At 43.9% G+C, this 23,038-nt stretch overlaps 2 protein-coding genes across 2 annotated transcripts in view; one reads left to right on the top strand and one right to left on the bottom strand.

The window, feature by feature from the left end:
• The window catches only part of LOC115089431 (methyl-CpG-binding domain protein 4-like), a 41,002-nt gene extending 36,794 nt beyond the window's left edge, over positions 1–4,208 (bottom strand). Inside the window, exon 1 of the mRNA XM_029597524.1 lies at positions 3,830–4,208. Coding sequence (XP_029453384.1) covers positions 3,830–4,208 — 379 coding nt within the window. The remainder of the gene's footprint in view (positions 1–3,829) is intronic.
• A 4,024-nt stretch (positions 4,209–8,232) lies between these two features.
• LOC115089430 (protein transport protein sec13-like) overlaps positions 8,233–23,038 on the top strand; it is a 42,715-nt gene continuing 27,909 nt past the window's right edge. The window contains exon 1 of the mRNA XM_029597523.1: positions 8,233–8,398. Coding sequence (XP_029453383.1) covers positions 8,340–8,398 — 59 coding nt within the window. The 5' untranslated portion in view covers positions 8,233–8,339. The remainder of the gene's footprint in view (positions 8,399–23,038) is intronic.

The raw sequence follows: 23,038 nt of genomic DNA, 5'->3' as shown, positions 1-23,038 counted from the left end.
CCTGCGATCCTTCAGTATAATCCATACCATAGCAGAATGAAACATATCATAACCTCAACATAAGAACCAATGGCTATATCAAACCACCTAATGAAAAAACTGCATAACTTCTGGAACTTATGCACTTGGAGGGAGTACTTCCATATGCAATGTGAATGCTGTCCACTTGAGAATTTTCTGCAGAATGAAAACGATACCGAAAGGACTCTCCAGATTCCATGGGCGGGTGCCTGGACTGATCCTTGGTACTACAGGAATGAAATTTAGCAGGTAAGAACCAATTTTCCTTTCCCTGTACATACAGTCCGCTGGGATGTAACCAAGCTGCCCTAAATAGGGTGGGACCTGGAGAGTCCCGCTCGAAGAACACCACTGCCAAAACAGTCGCCATCTGGAGCACGGATGTCCAAACGGTAATGCTTAGCAAAAGTGTGTAAAGATTTCCAAGTAGCCGCTCTGCAAATTTCCTATGGCAAAACAAACTGACTCTCTGCCCAAAACGCTGCCTGAGAACAGATTGAATGCGCTTTCAAACCATCCAGAACTGCGGGCAATAGTGGCTTTAGTTGCCTTATGTCCTTTCTTAGGACCACTCCATAAGACAAACAAATGATCAGACAAACAAAAAGCATTAGTGCCCTTCAGATAGCGAAGCAGAATCCACTGCACATTTATTATTATATAAACGTTATCCATTCCACTGTACATACCTCTCTGATTTTGTACCGTTTCAGTTAATCTTGTTTATGAAAGTTTCACTAAAAGTTCCTTGTCAACATGTTACAATGTATTACGCCCTTGAGGCGACAGTTCAGTTTCCATGTAAACCGGTGCGATATGTATTGTATACAGGAACATCGGTATATAAAAATTAAAAATAAATAAATAAAATAAATTATTTATTTAGGGGTTTTTATATACCGACTTTCTTGATACAGATCAAATCAACTCGGTTTACATAGAACAATAGCTCTTAACAATAACAAGTCAAAACCTCAAATAGAGGAGACAGAGTGGGAGAAGAAAGTAAAAGTTACATTACAACAAGGGCGAGCAACTGGGGATTGGAAATGAAGAGTGGGAGAAACCAAGGTAGAGAGGTATATTCAGAGAGTAGGGGCTTGAAGCCAACCTCTGGAGATTAACTCTAGCATTAGTTAATCTAATTTAATCTAATCTAATCTTCGCAAGTCACAAGCCTGAGGCGAATTCCGATCCAAATCCGTGAAGGCAGACAACTCCACGGTCTGATTCAAATGAAACTCCGACACAATCTTCGGTAGAAAGGAGGGCACCATCCTAAGGGACACCCCTGAATCCGAAATCCTGAGAAAAGGCTCCCTACAGGACAACGCTTGAAGCTCAGAAATGCGCCGTGCTGAAGTGATAGCCACCAGGAAAATCACCTTAAGTGTCAAGTCTTTCAAGGTGGCCTGTTTCAAAGGCTCAAATGGAAGACCGCACAAGCCACGGAGAACCAGATTCAGACTCCAAGAAGGACACACTGGACGAGCCAGAGGGTTCAAATGTTTAGCACCTCTCAGGAAAAACTTGTTACAACCGGATGAGATGCCAAGGATGTCCCGTCAATCTTTCCCTGCAAACATCCCAGGGCCGCTACTTGAACCCTGAGAGAACTGCACGCCAAGCCTTTTTTCAGATCCTCCTGTAAGAACGCCAGAATATGGACAATTGAGGTGTGCCGTGGGCACTCATTCAACCTGCTACACCAGGAATCAAAAAACTTCCAGATTCAAACATAGATAAGAGAAGTATTTCGCGCCTGCAGGAGGGTGGAAATAACCGAATCCATATAACCTTTCTTCCTCAACTGCCGCCTCTCATAAGCCAAGTCGCTAGACAAAAGCGATCCAGTTGATCGAAAAATACTGGACCTTGTCGAAGAAGATTTGGTAGATGACTGAGCCAAAGAGGACCGTCCACCACTAAGTTGATCAAATCTGCAAACCACGGCCGCCGTGGCCACTCCAGAGCCACGAGAACGAATGAGCCTGTGTGAGCCTCTATCCTTCGCAAGACTTTGCCCACCAACGGGCAGGGAGGAAAGACGTACAGCAGAACGCTGCGAGGCCATGGCAGGACCAGAGCATTGACACCTTCCGCCCCATGTTCCCTCCTGTGACTAAAGAAGCGAGCCGCCTTTGCATTTCTCTGAGTCGCCATCAGGTCCAGGCGAGGAACACCCCCACCGATGAGTCACGAGATGCATCACTTCCTCGGAAAGTTCCCACTCTTCAGAATCTAGATGCTGGCGACTGAGAAAATCTGCCTGAACGTTGTCGACCCCGGCTATGTGAGAAGCTGCTAGATGGACCAGATGGCGCTCCGCCCAGAGCATTAGCTGGTCGGCCTCCAATGCCACTGGACGACTTCTGGTTCCCCACTGATGTAAGCCACCGTTGTCGCATTGTCGGACAATACTTGCACTGATCACCGGCTCACCAGGGGAAGAAAACTGCGCAATGCCAGACGTGCTGCCCTGGTTTCCAAGCAATTTATGGACCATTTCGCCTGCTGCTCTCTCCATCGGCCTTGTGCTGCCCTCGATTGGCAAACCGCACCCCAGCTGGAGAGGCTGGCGTCTGTCGTCACGATCACCCACTGGGGCTTCTCCAGGTGCAGCCCACGTGCAGCGCGGAATGGAATCAACCACCAATGGAGACTGGACCTGGCAGGTTCCAAGAGCGGCAATTGGATCTGGAACTCTTCCGACTTCGGGTCCCAATGAGAAAGTAATGCCCTCTGCAAGGGTCTCATGTGAGCAAAGGCCCAAGGGACTACTCTAGAGTAGACGCCATAGAACCAAGCACCTGCAAGTAATCCCAAAACCAGGGTAGCGGTAGATATAACAACCACTGGATCCGTGCCGTTAACCTGTCGATTCGCTCCTGTGTGAGAAAGACCTTGACGACTGATGTGTTGAACCGAGCACCCAAGAAGTTCGTACCTGGCACAGGACTAATTGGCTCTTGGCAAAACTGATGACCCAACAGAGGGATTGGAGCCAGTCCACTACCGACTGAACAGCTGTCCTGCAAAGCTCCTCCGACTTTGCGCGGATGAGCCAATCGTCCAGATAGGGATGAACCAAGATCCCCTCCCGCCTGAGAGCCGCAGCTACTACCACCATTACTTTGGTGAAGACACGTGTAGCTGTCGCCAATCTGAACGGGAGCGCCTGAAACTGATAATGCTCGCCTAGAATCATGAACCTGAGAAACCGCCGATACTGTTTGCAGATCCCTATGTGAAGATACTCTTCCGTCAGGTCTAAAGAAGCCAAATATTCGCCAGAGTGGACGGCCGCAATGACTGAGCGGAGAGTTTCCATGTGAAAACAGGGTACCTGAAGCACTTTGTTCACCTTCTTCAGATCCAAGATCGGGCGGAAGGAGCCCTCCTTCTTGGGAACCACGAAATATATGGAGTATCTGCTGGTCCTGAACTCCTCCGGTGGGACCGGGACAAAGGCTCCCAGCGCTTTCAACCGGCCCAGGGTTTGAGTCACCGCTGTCCGTTTCGTGCGGGCCCCGCAGGGCGACATCAAGAACAGGTCCCGCAATGGGCGTGCAAAATCCAAAGCGTAGCCGTGTTCGATGATGCTTAGAACCCACTGGTCCAACGTAACCTTGACCCACTCCTCAAAAAAGAGAGAGAGGCGGCCGCCTATCACCGGAACAGAGGAGTGGGCCAGGACACCTTCATTGGGAGGACTTGCCCTCAGAAGATCCCTGAGGACCCCCATCACGGAGAGGCCTGCGGCCGCGAAAAGAATGAGACCAAGCCTGAGACCTCGTCGACGGCTGACGTGGAGTGAAGGCCAGAGCCTGGTCCTGCCGAAACTTGCGCTGTCCCCGGAACCGAGGGTGCGCCAACCCAAAAGCCCTGGAGGTTAGAGGCTTGTCCTCCGGCAACTTGTACACCTTATTGTCCCCTAGGGATTTGATAAGGGCTTCCAGATCATCCCCGAACAAGAATTTCCCTTTAAAGGAAAGATTGCCTAGCTGGGCCTTGGAGGAAACATCGGCCGACCAGTTGTGGAGCCACAGAAGCCTTCTAGCCGAGACCGCCAAAGCCATAGTGTGCGAGGACGCCTGAAGAAGATCATAGAAGGCATCTGCGGTGTAAGCCACAGCTGCCTCCACGCGACCTGCCTGCTCCACTTCCGCTGGAGGCAACTCCTGCATGGTGAGCAACCATTGCACCCAACGAAGAGTCACCCTTTGCATGAGGCTATTGCAGACCGCTGCCCTAACGCAAAGTGCCGAGACCTCAAAAATCCTCTTAAGAAGGACCTCCAGCTTCCTATCCTGAAGATCCTTTATGAGTGGCAGCCCCTGCAACCAGAATGGTCATCTGCTTAGTGATGGCTGAAACGGCTGCGTCCACTTTTGGGACCCTAAGGACGGCCAAGGATTCGTCTGGCAGCGGGTAGAGCTTCTCCATGGCTCGCCCCACCCGAAGGCTGGCCTCGGGAGCCTCCCATTCTCGGGTCAAGAGTTTTAGTAGCATAGGATGAAAAAGGAAAAGCTTTAGGAGGGGCCCGAAGCCCCGAGAGAACGGGGTCCCCCTTGGTAGCCTCCGAGCTTGGCTGTGGCGCCTCAATACCGAGCTCCGTCAGAACATGAGGAATTAAATGATCAAGATCCTCCCTCCTCAATAATGTTGATGAGCCCACCCTCAACTGGGGTGAGATCCAAATCCGCACGGCTCGTCCTCCCCCTGGAGGAATCAGAAACCCCAGAAAGCCTAGCCACCTTCACAGATGGAGGCTCCTCAGCCTGCAACTCAGCCTCGGCCTCCAAAAATGCCTTGTGCATTAAAAGCACAAATTTGGAAAAAAAGGGAAGCTAGCCCTTTAAGGCCCCCCCTGTGGGGGGATCAGAGCTAGGAGGAGAGGCAGGCACCGGGAGCCGCTAACAGGGCTCAAATTCGGCGGGGAGAGATCTCCCTTCCCCCTGCATCCAGCCCTACACTAAAGCATGGCGGAGGCAAAATGACCACTGTTCCCATGCTAGATGGGGACGGGGCAGGCCGAGGCGCAAATTCCTCCCTGTGCCACATAGGCTCGTCCAAGCTACCAGGAAGCAACAAGAGCCATTGTGCCAAATCATTGCCATGGTCGTAAGGCCTGTTTAAGGATAGCATCAATTCTCCTATCCTGAGCACCTGTTAGAATTGCCCCTCCTTCTACTGGAATGGTGGTCTGCTTAGACACAGAACACTCCAGCACTTCCAACTTCGGAAAATGTAACTGTTCTCTCGCTACTGCTTCCAAGGGGTACAAACCCGTCAAAGCACGTCCCCCTTTAAAGTTTGCTTCTGGAGCATTCCTTACAAAGGCAATCAACTCTTGAACTGCATCCAGGAGGGGAAAGAAACATGATGCTTGCATAGGGTGACCATAACTGGATCCGTCTTTTGTGCACCCGTAGAGTCATCCCCAGCTGCACCAAGCAGCTTCAGAGTCTGAGATAACAGTCTTAGTAACTCAACCCTATGAAAGAAACAGAGCAGAATTTCATATGGCTCTAAATCTGGAAGAATTTCCCCATCATCCAGAGGGGAGAAACCCAAATCCTTGGTCAGAATTATATGAATCTACATCCTCCTACATATCATCAGGGACAAACAATTGGGAACACCAAGTACGCAACCTCACTTGGAAGGTATCACTGTCTCTGCTGGGTGCCCCTGCACAAATATCTATAGACCCTGGAGAAATCTACTCAGGAAAAAGAGGATGGGCCCATACCTGGCTACACAGGCCCCAATCTGACATCCTTGGATTGAACATCCCCTAAAGACGTTTCCATCCTAGAATCAACTGAAGAAGGGGACAACCTCAATGAGTTGCCTTCAGCTCCAGTCCCCTCTCACTGAGGGGACGGTCCAACGTCCAGGTAGCACCGGCATAGAATTACAGAAATCCTAGGCCATATTGACCTTATATGGCAGGCAGCATAGATCACTACGCCCTAAGACTTCTCTATCACTGGTTCCATACTGCCTTGCTTTTCTTCTGCACCCAGATAAAAGACGCACTCAAGTACACTCACAGTACGCTTGCGCTCAAGTAGGCATCCAGTGCGCTTGAGTAGGTGCTCAGTACGCACTCAAGTCAGAGCTAAGTTCCAATTAGGCATTCCACAAATGTAGGCCTCAGCTTTGTGCACGCAAATAGGCGCGCACGTGTGCATCTATATCACATTACCGCATGGCAAGCATGCGCACAAACAAGCATGCAAAAACACTGCTGCGGCCTACCATGCCTCTTGAAGAAGCAATCCTGGGAGCAGGGCCTAGCCAGAGGCTGCTTAACCTGCCATGCCTGCGCCACCACCACACCTCACTAAACTCCCCAGATAAGTGAGAGGAAAGAAAGAAAAGATGCTGACCACTCACACAAAGGTAAGAAGACCCAGTAAGGAAGGATTAGGGGAAATAAAACCTCCCTCCTCTTTGTCCTTTTGTTTTGTCCCTTTTTTTGTTTTTTACCTGAGCTCAGCTGTCTGCCCTGGCTGAGAAGCTGACGGGTCTCTGGATATGGGGAGGGGGGGTGGAAAGAGGGCGAAAGTCTCCACCGCTGAGCCTCCCTTGTCCTTCCGCTGTTTCGCCTTTTTTTTTTTTTAAGCCTATGCCTGAAAAAGCTGCCGGACTAAGGCGCTCAACTAAGGGAGGGACTTAATTGGTGTCACCTCAGGAGTACAAGCAGTGCGATAAACTGCTCCTTTCTTCTCAATCTTCCTCTTTTTTTTCTACAAGCAATCTCCAGTAGGGAAATGCATGTCCACCATCTGCTGGAGATGGAGAATACTTGCAGGCTGATGTCGGGGCAGGGCTATATATCCATGATGTCAGCTTTTACTCTGTCTACATCTGTGGGTAGAAGTGCATAACCCACTTGGGGGACTGGCCAGAGGAAATGCTAGTTTGCCAGCAATTTAGGAGTTTCAGAATGCATGAATGTTTGAAGGAGTTTATATATAGAATATTATGTGGAATAAGTGTTAATTAATGTGACTTTTGCTAACATAATATAATGGGCAGACTAGATGAGTCTTATGGTCCTTATCTGCAAGGACATTCTATTTATTTATGTAAACTTATTACTTGCTAATTTCAAAGAAGTACTCTCAGTTAAAATAAATATACATTCTAGATTGTCTATGATCAAACATATACTTTCCCCTGCATGGACCAATAACATCCCATTGAACTAATCTATTTAATCTGGACACTGTTCTCAACATGACTTGGTTCCTTAGGTTCAGAAGACTTGTACAATTTTTAAAATAAGGACTTGTAATAACATTTACTGATTTGTTAACTAGGAAAACCAGATTAAGGCAAACATCTTTTCAATTTACATTTAATTTATATTTTACCTTTAGTGACACTTTAAAGCAGATTACATTCAGGTACTGTATATTTTCAATTGGGTCCTTGAGGCACAATGAGATAAGCAAGCACAGTGACAGAAGGGAATTTTAAAAATGTTCCAAGACTTCTGGATCACAGTGCCAATATTCAGCTGCTGGGGATCAGTAACAGTGTTTGCTTTGTTTACATTAGAAACATTACAATACAAGAGTTGCCACTTCACCCTGGGTCATCCAAACAGGCTGATCTAGTTCTGGTTCTGTTTAGAATTGTAGTTTTGATTTTCTCTGGGAAATCAGCAGGAAAATCAGAACAATAATTCCATGCATGCAATGGAGCAAAAGCAAGCTTGGAGCATCCTATTCAGTTACACAGCACACAGATACAAAAGCACACATGAGCTTCAATCCCCGGCTGCGCAGCACACAAAAATACAGACTATAGTGCACACGTAAGATCTCCACCTGAGCCATTCCTGGTTTTACCTCACCCCCATTTGCAGAGATTGGAACTTCAACTTCACCGATGACATATGTTTAAAAAAACCCAAACAAGCAAACCTATTAGACGGGAACCCTGGGCTGAGCCGGGCCTGTAGCCTACGAGATGTAAACCCTCACCCCTTCCACAAGACTTCTCACCTTCCTGCCAATTTCCCGCTGCCCGTAATGTCAGCCAGCACACGGCGGGAAACGTCATTAGAAACGCGTCAAAATAGGCGGGAAACGTCATTAGTAAGCGCGTATGTTCTGAAGTGCTCGAAACCCGTTACTGCGCATGTGCTATAGATGAGCTACCCGGCGGGAGGGGCGGGATTATGCAAATGAGTAGCTGCCGAGCTCGGCGGCCGTGGGCTGGGCGGGAGGTTCGTCGGCCGCCAGAGTCACCAGGCGGCGGACATTTTCTTGTTGTACTTTATGCTATAACGAGCAGCCATGAGAGCTGTCCCCACCTGGATAGACAAAGTGCACGACCGGGATAAAGTGGAGCAGTGGTAAGTAAGCTGTGTGTGAGTGCGAGGGACGGGCCTGTGAGTGCCATCTGCGCCTAAATCTCCATGGCAACTGCGGTTACTAATGTAAACAGTGCAAGGCCTATGAGTGTCATCTGCGCCTAAATCACCATAGCAACCGTGATTATTAGTGTAAATTACGAAGTATGTGAGTGTCACTGATATTTGTGTTTCCGAAGAAAAGTGCACTCACTATGGGAACACATGCAAAGAAAAGGTTATGAAACTTGGGTAATAGTGCTAGTCATGAAGACTTCAGGCTTAGCTGTCCGTGTGTGCAGCTTTGATAAATATTCAGAATTCAGTTACCTTAAAAAAAGAAAGACAACAGATAAACCATAATGTATTTACTCACCTCATGCTTACAACAGGAGCTTGGGCCATGTTAATCTCCATAGAAATCATAGTTATAGATGTAAACTACAGGGCCAATGAGTGTCATCAGTGCCCAACTTCACATTGGCTGCAGTTTTTATCAGTACTACTGTAACCCCTTCACTACTACCATCAAACATTTATTTAGTGCTGCACACACATCATACATTTATGTATGATGTGTTTATTTATGTATTTATTTATGTATTATGTATTATTATTATTATTATTATTATGTATTATTTATGTATTTATGTATGATGTGACTATTGCAACTCCCTGCTACTAGGTCTACTCAACAACACGATCAAACCATTACAGATGGTACAGAATTCTGCTGCCAGAATTCTAACAAGCACTAACAAAAAAGATCACATCACCCCAATCCTTAGTAATCTACATTGGCTTCCCATTAAACAAAGGATACTCTATAAGGTACTCACAATCATCCACAAAGCGACAAACAAAATAGCTCCCATCACGTTAAGCTTTCAACTCCAACCGCACACATCTTCCAGACCTATCAGAAGCGCTTACAAAGGATCACTGCATGCCCAACAAGTAAAATCATCTCTGAGCAAAAGAGCGCTATCCTTAGCAGGCCCCCACCAGTGGAACATGCTCCCCCCAAATCTAAGACTTGAACCCAATCATCAAGAGTTCAAAAAAAGGCTAAAGACTCTTCTTTTCCAACAAGCCTTCCCAGACTCACAATCCTACCAAGACGGAAAGTCTTCCAAATAAGAAGTATCCCCTAATTATGGTCACCATACCAAGTCCTACCTTCAGGTCTCTGCAACTGGACAACAATCTTTGAGTTCTAAAAATTAATCTTATTTATATTTTCCTCTGCAACTGGACTACAATTTCTAAGTTCAAAATTCATTTTATCTTATTATTTATATTTGGCATGGTTAATATGTCACTATATCCAAGTTAAATATTTAAATTATACAGTTTATATTACATAATTTTATTAATTACAAGTAAAACTATTCTATATTATTTATTATCATTATGTTAAATTGTCATCCAGTTATAATGTTCCATATGTACCAATGTTCTATGTAAAGCCCCCTTATCTCTGTTGGGCAGTTTATCGTTATATGTAAACCGGAGTGATTTATAGTCTCTATAAGAACCTCGGTATATAAAAATTAAAAATAAATAAAATAAATAAATGTGGTGTACACAGTGCAGGACAGACATATAGAAGAGGCAGTCCTTACAATGAAGAGTTTATAATCCAGTTCACAGACAGACAGACAGACAATGAGGACAGGGATCTTTCCCTCTAGGGAGGAGATGAGATCTTTATGCTAGCTGAGGAGAGTTGCATGCAGACATGATTCCTGTAGTTGGAGTTAAGTCAAGATGTGTGGCCAGGATATTTTCTCTCTTTCATCTTTATCCCCTTCAGCTTTTTAACAGATGGTTAGGTTGCAGTGGAATCTGTAATAATATATAAGCACACACACTAAAAAATGAAATCAGACAGATAAATAGCAACCTAAACTCTCCACTGATATCTGCTGAAAATGCCAATGTTGTCTTTTATTGTATTTAGAAAATCCACTTATGGAAGCTATTGTGTGAAAAACACGTATTGCCTTAGGTTTATAATCATAGGTCCAATACTTTTAGATAGTAACTAATAAGAATTTTTTTTAGTTATTTTATGTCTTTTTTATGCACTAAAAAGGTAATAAATCATCTATCCTGAAGGCAGACTTGATTTATAGTTGAAATGTATTTTCAACGCAGCATAAAACAGTAAACATGGGTGTTACTCAACTGTTGTCATTTCATTATACTATAAATCCTCTTGGCTGTTGTTACTTATGTTGTAACTACTTCAGCATTCAAATGCCTTTACTTCCAGCAAATGTATTTTAAAACTAAGAGGACAACAATATTTTTATTTTATTTATAACATTTCTATTCCGCCTCTTCTTATACAGTAGTTCAGGGCGGGTTATAACATCAGGTACAAAAACTTAGATTGTAAGCCCGCTGGGGATAGAGAAATACCTACAGTACCTGAATGTAAACCGGTGTGATATCGCAATTGAGATCAAATGTCGGTATATAAAAAACAAATAAATAAAATAAATAAAAATCATACATATATATTAATACAGTAACAATCAAACATTTAAAGCATCTTGACATAATAAAGTCATCAATTGTTTTCTAAAAGTTGTTATATCACCTTCTTTTCTTAAAACTGCTAGCAACTTATTCTATATAAAAGGTCTAAAAAGGAAAAGGCCCTTTTCCTAATTAACTGTGATTGATATTCCTGACTTGGGAATAAAGCTAACAAACCAATTTTTTCAGATTTGAATTATTTCCTTGACCTGTAATGCTGTAACTTAGTTGCAGTCATACATTTGTTCTCTGAATAAAGCAACTTATGAATAAGTACCATCATTTTGAACTGTGATCTTTGGCTAACGGAGCCAATGAAACTGCCTTAAAACCAGGCTTGTATGATCGAATCTGCTGTTATGATTTATAACCCTGGCAGTCGCATTCTGTACCAACTGTAGGGTTTAAATAATCTTATCTGGTAACCCTACAAGTAGCCCATTGCAATAATCAATGTGACTTAGTACTAAAGCCTGTAGTACTGATCTGAACAAATAAGGAGGCAATAAACTACCCAAAGCATGCATATATTTAATGCAGATCCACTCACTGAATAAACACTGTGCATACTATATTATGGTAAGAGCCATATCTCTTGTGATTCTCACCATTCAGCTATTGTTTTCCTACTCCATTGAAAACCTCAAGGTGTTATACTGTCCATGTTGTATCATCTCAACCAATTATCAGCTGCCAGCTGCTCACTATGAATGTTCATTGATGGATAAATTCTCCCACCTTTTAAATCTTCCCATTAGGAATGGAGCCTCATTTAGATTTAGTGAAACTCTGTTTTTTGTTAGAATTTGTGTGTGGGTGTATATATATATATATATATATATATATATATATATATATATATATATATATATATTGTAAGGCACCTCAAACTGTGTATAGGTGACATATAAATCCAAATAAATACATAAATAGTTGCACCAAAACGTCTAAAGCGGATGCATCTATGATTCAACATTGCTTGGCACAGAAGTTTTAAGATGGACTGTGATAAAGCAGATCAATATTGATTGTGGGGAGGAGACTCCTTGGTGCAGCTGAATTGTTTAGAACAATATTGGATTTATGAATTAAATACAGTAGTACTGGCTTATATGAACAATGATCTTCAAACTAAAGGAAGCACCATCATTGGTGTGGAGATTTAAAAATGTGGGAGAGTTTATCCATGTTCAGCATTTTGTGCCAGGTTGGATATATATTTCAATTAGGACTGATTGACTTAATTTTTTAGTGCATTAAAAAATTACTTTAAAAAATGACAAAAGCTTTTTGGAATGAATTTTCAAATATATGCATGTATATGCTATTTTATAAATGTTAGAACATAAAATTTAGCAAATATAAAGTGGAAGTGATGAACAGTACATGCTGAGGAAATACAAAAATATAGAGGTATTGTGCTAAGGAGTTAGGATCTCTGCTTATAAGGAGGAGCAAACTCAACCATTTTTTAAAATCTGAGGAATGTAGCTTTAATAGGCATCCAATCAACTAAGCACAGTTTTTAAAGCGATTTGTATCGAGAGACACAGGGTTTAAGTCATCTGACACGACGATTGAGATCCAAGATGGCGGCACGTTAAGAGCCGGAGCCATAGAATCTCCTGCTTGTTCTCTTTACTACTGAATACTTTGTGGACATGTCGCCGAAACGGAAGGGAAAAGTAAGGGTTTATCCCTCAGCACCCCCTCCGTTATCGATTTTGCAGCAGGAGATCACAAAGTTCCTTAGCTCCTCAACCATCAATCCAGAGGTCGAGGAACCCTTGGAGCGGCAATCGGAGAGTGAGAAAACCGCTCCGGAGGAGACTACTCTGAGCCCAGAACAGCGAGCAGTTCCAACGCAAGGGTCAGGGCTTTTTTTCCAACTCGACGCTCTGACTGAAGGAACTCCTTCCGGGTCACTTGCAGAGACGCCAACGCTGACTGATGCGATACTAACACCAGCAACAATTTCGGTCGCCCCTGAAGGAACAGCAGCCAGAGCGGAAACAACGGACATCGGACTGGGAGAAGGGGCAGCGGGGGTAAGTTCTGCGAGTTTTATCCTGCAAAGACCGCAAACACTTACCCCGACTTTTAATCCCCTGAAAATACCAGATCGCCCTGATGTAGTGACAATGGCTGCCCTTTGGGACTTGATGGCGGGAGTAGCCTCAGTCGTAAATCATCTGGGTGAGGAAGTAAGAACATTAGCTTCTCAAAGCTCTCAAAATACCACTGATTTACAAAAGAAACTTGACCAGGTTTCAAAACGTGTAACAACCCTGGAGGAAAAAGAGCAGACTAACTTAAAATTTCACGCTGCTGTTGTTAAAGACAATCAGTCAATGGCTAGGAGACTGGAGATATTGGAGAACTCTTCAAGAAATTTAAATATAAGGATTTTGAATTTTCCTCGGGTTTTAGGCGAAAACCCCTATATTACCTTAAAAAAATATATGCTGAATGTCTTGTGTTTTGATGAAACAAATATTCCTGTTGTGAACAAATGTTACTTTTTGCCTAAAGCATTGCCACCATCAAACAGACTAGACATCCAGGAGAATTTGACTCAATTTTTAGAAGAGTCAAATACTACTGAAGTAATAGATAGAGCAACTTTACTAGTCTCAATGCTATCCACTATGGATGTTCAATCCATTATGAAGAAATATTTCAGTAAATTTCCTACCCCTTTTTTAAATGAAAATGTGAAGATTTTCCCAGATTTATCCCCGATTACCCAGGGTAGACGCAGAGAATTCCTTGCTCTGCGCCAACAAGTTACCGCATTGGGTTATTCATTTAAAATCAAGTTTCCTTGTAAATGTTATTTAAAGAAAGGAGCTGAAGTTAATATTTTCTTTACTTCCGAACAGTTAAAAGCTTTTTTATCATTGCAAACTCCTGTTACATCATCACCCATTAATACTTAATTATAATGGTTGAGTTATGTGCCTCCTTTTATTTGTTAAATATATATTTTTTCTTTGATGATTCACTCTCAATTAAAATGGATCTTAATACATTGCCAGGGAAGATAGAAAATGGCATGATATATACTGATTTAATATTTAGAAAAGATGAATAACTTCTAAGATATGTTAATATTGTTTATTTTCTGTTCTCCTCCATCTGATCTAATTTTCTCTATTTGCAAAATTTAAAGGTTTTGTAAATTAAAAAATTGATAAATAAAGAAAAAAAAAAAAAAGTCATCTGACACGGACCGTGTTTCACCACAATGGCTGCATTAGGAGGGAGCAGTTCACAGCAACTGTTAACCGAACAGAGAAACAGAGGGTAAATAAATAAAGATCCATGAAAACAGGATGGCTGTCCATTAAAGTCATATACATATCATAATAACAGTAGTATAAAGTAACAGTGTGCAAAGAAGCCAAACATGGCTATTTCAACATATCAGAAAACACTGTAAAATAGAAAAACAAATCTAAATCATAGTACATCTCAATCCAGCAAAGAACACGCGGAAGGAAAAGAGGTCTAATGGTAATAACAGAGATACATACAAATAAGTTTACAAATAAAAGTATATTAGCCATTCAGAAATTGAATGAGAATCAAAGAAACGCCGAGAAACAGGCTGCCAGTACTGAAAAGAAAGTAGGAGGGTTTTGAAAAGAAGCGCCAAAAAAATCACATGGGGTGATTCTGCCAATCATAAAAAGGCAGGGTGGTTCAAAGTGAGATATCGTAAACAGAAAGGAATGAAGGTGATAAATAAAACAAGGGAAGATGGACCAGTCAGTGTCCCTGTTTAAACCAAAGGGAGTGAGAGAATTCATGGTGTAGATCCATTGCTCTCGATGTATAAGATGTTCACGGGAGTGGCGGATGGGAAATTCGATGGCTATGAAATGGAGATCCTCAACAGAATTCTTTGCTGTAAGCCAATGGGAAACAAGCGGGGCCTCTTCTCGAGAGTTGCGAATACAACTAAGGTATTTGAAAATATAGGTTTTAAGTACGCGAGTCATCTTGCCCACATAAAGTGGAGGGCAAGGGCACGTGATGATATAAACTACCCCGCTGGTGCTACAAGTAGAGGAGTGCTGTAAAGAAAAGACCCGACCAGTTGAGGGATGTGTAAAGTCAATGGAACGATAAGACAGCCATCCTGTTTTCATGGATCCTTATTTATTTACCCTCTATTTCTCTTTTCTGTTAACAGTTGCTGTGAACTGGTCCCTTCTGATACAGCCGTGTGGCGAAACACGGTCCGTGTCGGGGGATGTAAACCCTGTGTCTCTCAATACTAATTGCTTTAAAAACTGTGATTACTTGATTGGATGCATATTAAAGCTGCAATCCTCTGACTTTAAAAAACGATTGAGTTTGCTCCTCCTTATAAGAAGGGATCTTAACTCCTTAGTGCTACACCTCTATATTATGAGAACATAAAATTTGCTATACTGGGTCAGATCAATCCCAGTATTCTGTTTCTAACAGTGGCCAATCCAGGTCACAAGTACCTGGCAGGATCCCAAAACATCGATAGGTTCCATACTGCTTATCCCAGGGATAAGCAGCAGATTTTTCCCCAAGTCCACTTTAATAATGGATTATGTACTTTTCTTCCAGGAAATTGTCCAAACCTTTTTTAAACCAAGCTACATTAACAGCTTTTATCACATCCTCCAGAATGAATTCCAGAGTTTAAGGATGCATTGAGTAAAACAAAATTTGTAATTTGTTGTATATGTGTGGAAAATAAGAATAGCTAAATAAATAATATTATAAAAAATAACATTGTCTCCTAGTTGTCTTACAAATATTACCTAGTAACTTCATTTAATGTCCCCTAGTTTTTGTACTTTTTAAAAGAGTAAACAACCAATTTGCATTTATCTGTTCCACTTCACTTATCATTTTATAGACCTTTACCATGTCTCCCCTCAGCTGTCTCTTCAAGTTGAAGAGCCCCAAACCTCTTTAGCCTTTCCTCATAAGGGAATCATTCCATCCCCTTTATCATTTTGGTCGCTGTTCTCTGTACCTATTCTAATTCTGCTATATCTTTAAGATTCAGTGACCAGAATTACACTCAAGTGATAAAGAGGCATTATGATATTCTCTGTTTTATTCTTCATTCCTTTCCTAATAATTCCTAGCCTTCTATTTCCTTTCTTGGCCACTGCCACAAACTGAGAAGAGAGTAACAGGCCGATATAGAATGGTGCGCTTGGCCAAATGCACCGCTTAGCCTCTGTTTGGTCGCGCGTTTTAGACACGCTCTTATTACCCGCGCGGCCAACCCCCCTGAAACTAAAAGCACTTATCATATGCAAATGCATGTTGATGAGCCTATTAGTCGCCCAAAATACAGAAAGTAAAATGTGCGGCCAAGCCGCACATTTTATTCTCAGAAATTAACACCTGCCCAAGGGCAGGCATTAAATTCTAAGTAACCCCGAAAAGTGTATAGAAAAGCAGAAAATACTACTTTTCTGTACACCCTCCGACTTAATATCCTAGCGATATAAAGTCAGAGGCACCAAAAATAGAAAAAAAAAAAATCTGCCTGCCAGTTAGCGGGTTAGAAAAATGGACGTTTAATCTTGCCAGGGTCTGTTTTTTTAACACGTGTCTGTCAGAGGGTTCGAAAATCGACGCTGGTAAAATTAAGCATCGGTTGTCAGACCCGCTGACAGCCGCCTCTTCCGCTAATAAGGAAGCGCTAGGGATGCGCTATTGTCTCTAGCACCTCCTTATTAGCGCCCGGCCTCATTTAAATAGAGAATTGCACGCCTGGGTGCGCGTCGGGAGAGCGGGCGCTCAACTCGGAGTGCTGTCTCTCCCGCACCTTTTATTGAATCGGCCTGTAAGTGTGTGGTTTCAAGCATACATTTTAGCAGGGGAGAAAAAGGGTGGTGTAGGGGCATTCCGAGGTGGGGTTCAGAAGCATACATGGTAGTTGTCATTTTGTAAGAGAGATACATAAATCTATTTATTTATTTATATTCCACTTTTCAAGCTTTTTCAGCATATCAAAGTGGATTATATTCAGGTACCATAGTTATTTCTCTGTCCTCAGAGGGCTCACATGTATACGTCTGGTCTTGTAGCGATGGACACTGCCTCTTGGCCACTCTTGCTCACCGTTTTCTTTGCTTCCCTGACTCCGTGGGGTAGACTGGCAGCCTCCACCAGCTGCCGATGGCCTGTCTACCACTCCCAGGCCTCCTGGGACGGCACGGACACCGCCGACCACCATCTTGCCGTTGGAAGTCCTTAGGTGCGCACTGGCCAGTCTTAAAGCTGTCATGGCGGAACCTTGGGGGCGTCCCCTCCGGATGATGTCATCCCTCCAGGATATTTAAGCCAGCTGGCCCTGCCTACCGACGACTTGGCAAAGAGAACCCTTCTTGCTAAATCCACCTCGCTCTCTGAGGACTTGCGTTCCAGTTCCTCTTGGGTACCCGCTCCTCGGGGGCCTTTTCCTCATCTTGGCTATCTGCTCCTTGGAGGGCCTATCGCTTGGGACTTCAGCCTGCCCTGTTCCCTGGGGCTTCCCTGGAACCATCACTACTCTTTTTGTGAGTACCCTGCTCTGCGGACTACTTCCTGTTCTACCGAGGATCCCTCTGGTGTATCCCGCTTTGCGGACCACTATCATCTCCACTGAGGACCTCACTGGTGTTCCCTGCTTTGCGGATCACTACCTTCTTTACTGAGGACCTTCACCGTGAGTACCCCGCTCCGCGGGCCGGTACCATCTCTATTAAGGACCTCATCAGCATGCCCTGCTCTGCGGACCGCAAGCATCACTACTGAGGACCCTCTCCGGTGTACCCCGCTTCGTGGATCACTACCATCTCTACTAAGGGCCTTCTTCGGTGTACCCCGCTCCGCGGGCCACTACCATCTCTACTGAAGACATCATCAGTGTACCTCCTCTGCAGATCATCACCTACTCTATGGAGGTGTCCACTCGGGATATTCTCTTATCCTTGGACCCCGTATCTCTGAGTCTGTGAGACCTCCTCTCTGGCACCCCCCGCTCCGCAGGTTGTGTCACTCTTTCGCTTTAATAAAGACTCTAGACTGATTCTGTGTCTGACGTTAGTCACTGAGACCTCGCCTCCCGACAGTGAGGCTCACGGGGCTCCTCCCTGTGGGCAGTACCATCTCTCACCTCGGCCCAGGGCCCACACACTAACTAATCCTAACATATATTCAGCATAGTAGGGCCTAAGGTAGATTCTCTCATTTAGAAGACCAAGAAAACCAATGCGACAACCATGCTATGGTTTAATACAAGATTTTATAATTTCAGAAAGCAAGTTTCCAGGGGTTTAAAACAAAAACAAATGCACAACAAAACACTATTTTGCTTTGGTCTTAATAATTATTTCTTTCCCATCTTCAAGCCACTGTTTATATATTAGACTTTTCCCTAGAGAGCACTTCTCCCTGTTCTCAGTAGTACACTTTGGAATCCAGCCCTGTTAGGGCTAACTAACTGGTGACTCTTGCTTGCCTGATCTTAAGTTACTGTCAGCTCCAGATAACATTTTCATTAAAGGTTCCTGGCTTAACTTCCAGGGCTTAATTCCTCCCAGTTTTAACTGCCCCAGACGCCTACAGTTTACTGCAATTTAAACTGGCTGCATAATAAGTGCAAATATCTGAAACTTTTAATAGTGCAAATAGTAGTGAGCCTTAAGCTGTCTTAACCACAGTCTTTCACCAGCTGCTCTAAATTTACCAGGAATTAATTACTGCAGTCAAACATTCAAGCAGTTTCCCAGCCATCTACTAAACCATTCTAAACAAGGAATCAGCTTTCCAGACAAACATTCAAGCAGTGGCAGTGTTTAGCTTTCAATTCTCAATAGTGAATTTATTAACTTTAAATGGATTCTTAGTAGCTTCAAGGCAAATCTTTCATAGATTACTATAGCTTTTAACATTCCTAAATCCAAAATACTTAAAACAGGGAAGCCTTAGATCCCCCCACTTATATCTGATTCACCTTTCAATTTTCTTTTGGCTAAAATATATGATAGAGAGAGAAAAGCAAGGAACTCTAACTTAACTCTGTGTGAAGATTCTGTCTGCAGATAGCTTCCCATCTGGCTCTGCTTCTCCTTCCTCCTCTACTTCCATGTGCTTCTACAGTGGGACTGTTGCTAGCACTGGTACTCTGGAACTTGGAACTGGAACTGGACCTCCCCTGGATATGGAACTCCTTTATGTCAGGGAACTCCCCCAAGTATAGCACTTGGCCACCAATTATGGAAAACCTGCTGAGTCTCTCTGGCCCAGCCTACTCTGGCTCATGCTTTCTAGATCTGGGTACTGGGAATTGCAGTCCCATTTGGCATCTTAGTTTTTCTTTGCTTTGACAGGTAGCTAGATCCTGTCTATCTGTACGTTATTTGCACAGGGACTATCATGAATATTACCGATACATTACTGAACTTGTTCATACACTTTTACATCTGCTGGTGAAAAATCTTCAGAAGGCTAGCGGTATTAGTCTGGTGTGGCAAAAATGACAGGAGTCGGGAGGCACCTTATAGACTAACCAATTTATGCCTGCTAATTGACTTGCGCAGGTGAAATTGGGAGGTCTAGGAGAACTGATGGCAATTCAGAGTGAGGTGATAGAGGGTCGAGAAGGACTGGGTGATCTGGAGATCGTGCTGCCAACCTTGGCAAAAACAGGAGGAGGAGAGTCAGGCGATAATCCCCATTTGCTGGATGTTCAGAGGGCGCTGCTGTGATATTTGAAAGTTATGAATAAGTTCAGAAAGTTGGACAGGATATTTGTTTTCCTTGAAGGCCAAAGAAAGGGCTAGGCAGCATCTAAGGCATCTATTGCATGCTGGATTAAGGAAGCAATAGCATCAGCTTACATTGGTAAGGATAAACAAGTTCCACATACTCTGTGAGGTCGATTTTAAAAGTGTTGCTTGAGCAAAAATGCCCACATACATGTGTATATGGGCCATGTGTGACCAATGTAGATTTAAAAAAGCTGCAAAGTACGAACATATATACCTGTGCGCGTGTCAAAAATAAAATGGCGGGAAAGGGGTGGGGCATGGTCGGATCATGGGTATTCGAGGGTGGGGCCAATAGTTATACGCATAACTCCGTATTTTAAAACTGAAAACTGCAGCACATGGCAGCTTGTTAGCCGTGTAACTTTACTGCTGCTTCAAATGAGGAGCAAGTCTGTAGATCTCGAGTTTTAGGGCTTACAGGACAGGGTGAGGGGTCTGGGTCAACTGGGGGGTGTGCAGGATGAAGAACTAGAGGAGTCTTGAAGACCTTGATATTAACTGGGCAAAACTGGTGGACTAAGTGGAAAAGCTGTGTAGTCCTTTGCACGAGCATGTTTTCAAATCCGCCTACTTAGTACATGAAAAATATTTTAAGGGACATCATTTCTCTCATAAATGTAGGAGAATGTGTGTATATGGGTGAGCCATGGATTGGAATAGTTGAGGTAATAGTTGGGGAAGCGTATGTGGAAGAGGGAGTGTATGAGCTCAAATGGGAGTGTGTGGTGTGAATGGGTTGATGGGATAATAGGTGGGTATAGGGAGAGGGAAAATAAAGTAAAAAAAAGTTGTAGCAGAGTATGGTAGGAGACACAGACTAGTTATTGGAAAATATGTTTGTACTTTGTAAGATGATAGTGATAAGTCATGATTGTTAAATCTTCACATTTCTATGTTGGTATTATCTGAATTGTTAACAATATTTATACTTGCTGCTAAATAAAAAGAGATAAAAAAAATCCACGTACGTGCATAAAAGCTGGCAAAGTCCTAGGAAAGATACACGAAGTATGTTTTCTCAAGCAATGTTTTAAGATTAGGAGCATGCTTTCACACAGGAGGTGTATTCTATAACATACACATGCAAGTGTGCACACAATTAAAAATTGCAGCATATTTCAGCTCACATGCCGATATGCACATATATGGGTGCATACATGCTCATTTTAAAATTAGCCTGTTAGTGCGCATTTGACAAAGGCTCAGGCAACCTTGCAGGCAGAGAGCAGGTCAGCGACATCACAGGATATTTGCAGGGTGGCAACTTGATCTTTGCTGCATATTTTTACGAAGCACTACAGACTTGATCTTCAGGCAGGCAAAGAGTTAACCTTTGACAGAATAGTATTAGGAGCCACAGAGGCTGTAGTCCACCCTAACTAAGACCTGCTCAGATACATCCCACGGGTGTGGACTTTCTGCAGGACAAAAATGAAGGTCAGATTTATCCTTACCAATTAATGTCCTATCCTATAGTCCTAGCAGACCAGTCCAAACCCCCCCCCCCCCCCAAAAAAAAAAGGGTGTGTGTGTGGTGTCAACAAGAGTTACTTGGGGTATCCTGAAGGAGGAGCTGAACCAACTATACTCATTGGAGGTCTCTTGAAAGTTTGTCCTTTACAAAAAAAAAGAGACATAAGATTATATAACTTTTCTGTTCTTTTCTTTTGGGTTGGATTAAAAAAGATAAGTAAATAAAAAGCAAAAAGGGGTTAAGATTGGGATATGGTGAAAAAGGCACAAGACGAGCATAGAAAGAGGTCAATATGTTAAGCTACAAAGCTAGGGCAAGAGACTACTGAGGGAACCACCCAACTATCCCAGAATATATAGTAGGAAGGACAAAGAAAACGTGAAGGAGTTCTCTGCCTCCACCTGCTGGCATGCAGGGGAAATTCCCTGCATGTGGACTGGTCTTTTAGGACTAAAGAAAAGGAATTTAACTGATAAGTATAAATTTCACCATACTGTGCCACCTGTAGTCTCTCAGTAATTCTCTGTCTCTAGCATATGGTAAAAGTTGAATCTGCAGTCTGTAATTCTGGTGCATGAGTTGCTTCCTCCCAGTCAAGGGCCGGATTTTCAAAAGGTTACGCATGCTGGGCCTATTTTCAAAAGGCCCCGGCGATGCATGTAAAGCCCCGGGACGCTTGTAAGTCCCGGGGCTTTACAAAAGGGGCGGGGAGGTCCGGGGCGGGGGCGTGGCTAGAGGCCTCCGCACGGCCTCTGGGTCAGGGATCATGTGCTGGCAGTCGGCCGGCGCCCGCAACTTACTTCAGCCCCAGGGCTGAAGTAAGTTTTAAAACAAAAAAAAAAGAAATCAACAAAGGTAGGGGGGGAGGGAAGGTGGGGTAGGGGGGGTATGGAAGTTCCCTCCGAGGCCGCTCCGATTTCAGAGTGGCCTGGGAAGGAACGGGAGAAGGCAGCACGGCTCGGAGCGGGCTCAGCGCGCGCAAGGTACACAATTGTGCACCCCCTTGCGCGTGCATGTTATAAAATCGAGCGTACATTTTATAAAATCTGCCCCCAAGTAAGGATGGCAGGGGGTTGGTGATTTTTGGTGGTTCAGTCCTCGCAGCAAGGCGAGTCTGATAGCTGGTGGTCTGGTTCCCTCAGCACTAGTCCTCTCCACTCTCCCTTTTGGCTGCTTTGTTCCTGGATCCAATAGTGCTTCTGTCAGGAAGGTACAGTTTTCTTTCTTTTTCTCTGGTAAGGCTGCTTTAAGGGGCTAAGTTTTATTAAAAAAAAAAAAAAAAAAGTTTAGTGAGGTGAACACGGGCGTCTCTCTTTTCCGCTTGTTCATTTTCTGAGCAAATGCCGCATTCGGCCTACAAGCAAAGGGCAAGGGAGTGCTTGGCTCGGAAGCGCTCTCTCCCCCCTTCCAGTGGTGGGATCAATGGACACCCATGTTTGCCGGGACTCAGCAATTCCGGGACCTAGCTCACTGGTCGTCGTTTAGGAGGAAGAAGAGCCCGAACCCGCCCCAGAGCTTTCAACAACTCTATCCCCGGAGGAGAGGATGCCGCCACTAACCCTGCTGAGGTTCGATCCCATCCGCCGCAACGGGACTCAGAGGTGTCGGAGAAAGGCATCTGTAGTGAGTACCTGATAGAGTCTGCGTTTGTGGAGGGAGAAGCCTCAGCCCTCTGTCAGAGCTTAGGGCTAGCGGGAGTGGTTTCTGCTGGAGCTGTTCCCAGCAGACTGGTGAGAGCACTACTGACCATCCACCTATTCTGCTAGTAGAGCTGGTAAGGCGTCAGTCATTTACTCTGGAATC

Source organism: Rhinatrema bivittatum, chromosome 4 (assembly GCF_901001135.1).
Source record: "Rhinatrema bivittatum chromosome 4, aRhiBiv1.1, whole genome shotgun sequence".
In the NCBI taxonomy this organism is placed as follows: domain Eukaryota; kingdom Metazoa; phylum Chordata; class Amphibia; order Gymnophiona; family Rhinatrematidae; genus Rhinatrema; species Rhinatrema bivittatum.
Note: the sequence above shows the minus strand (reverse complement) of the source record. Positions and strands in the feature narration are given on the sequence as shown.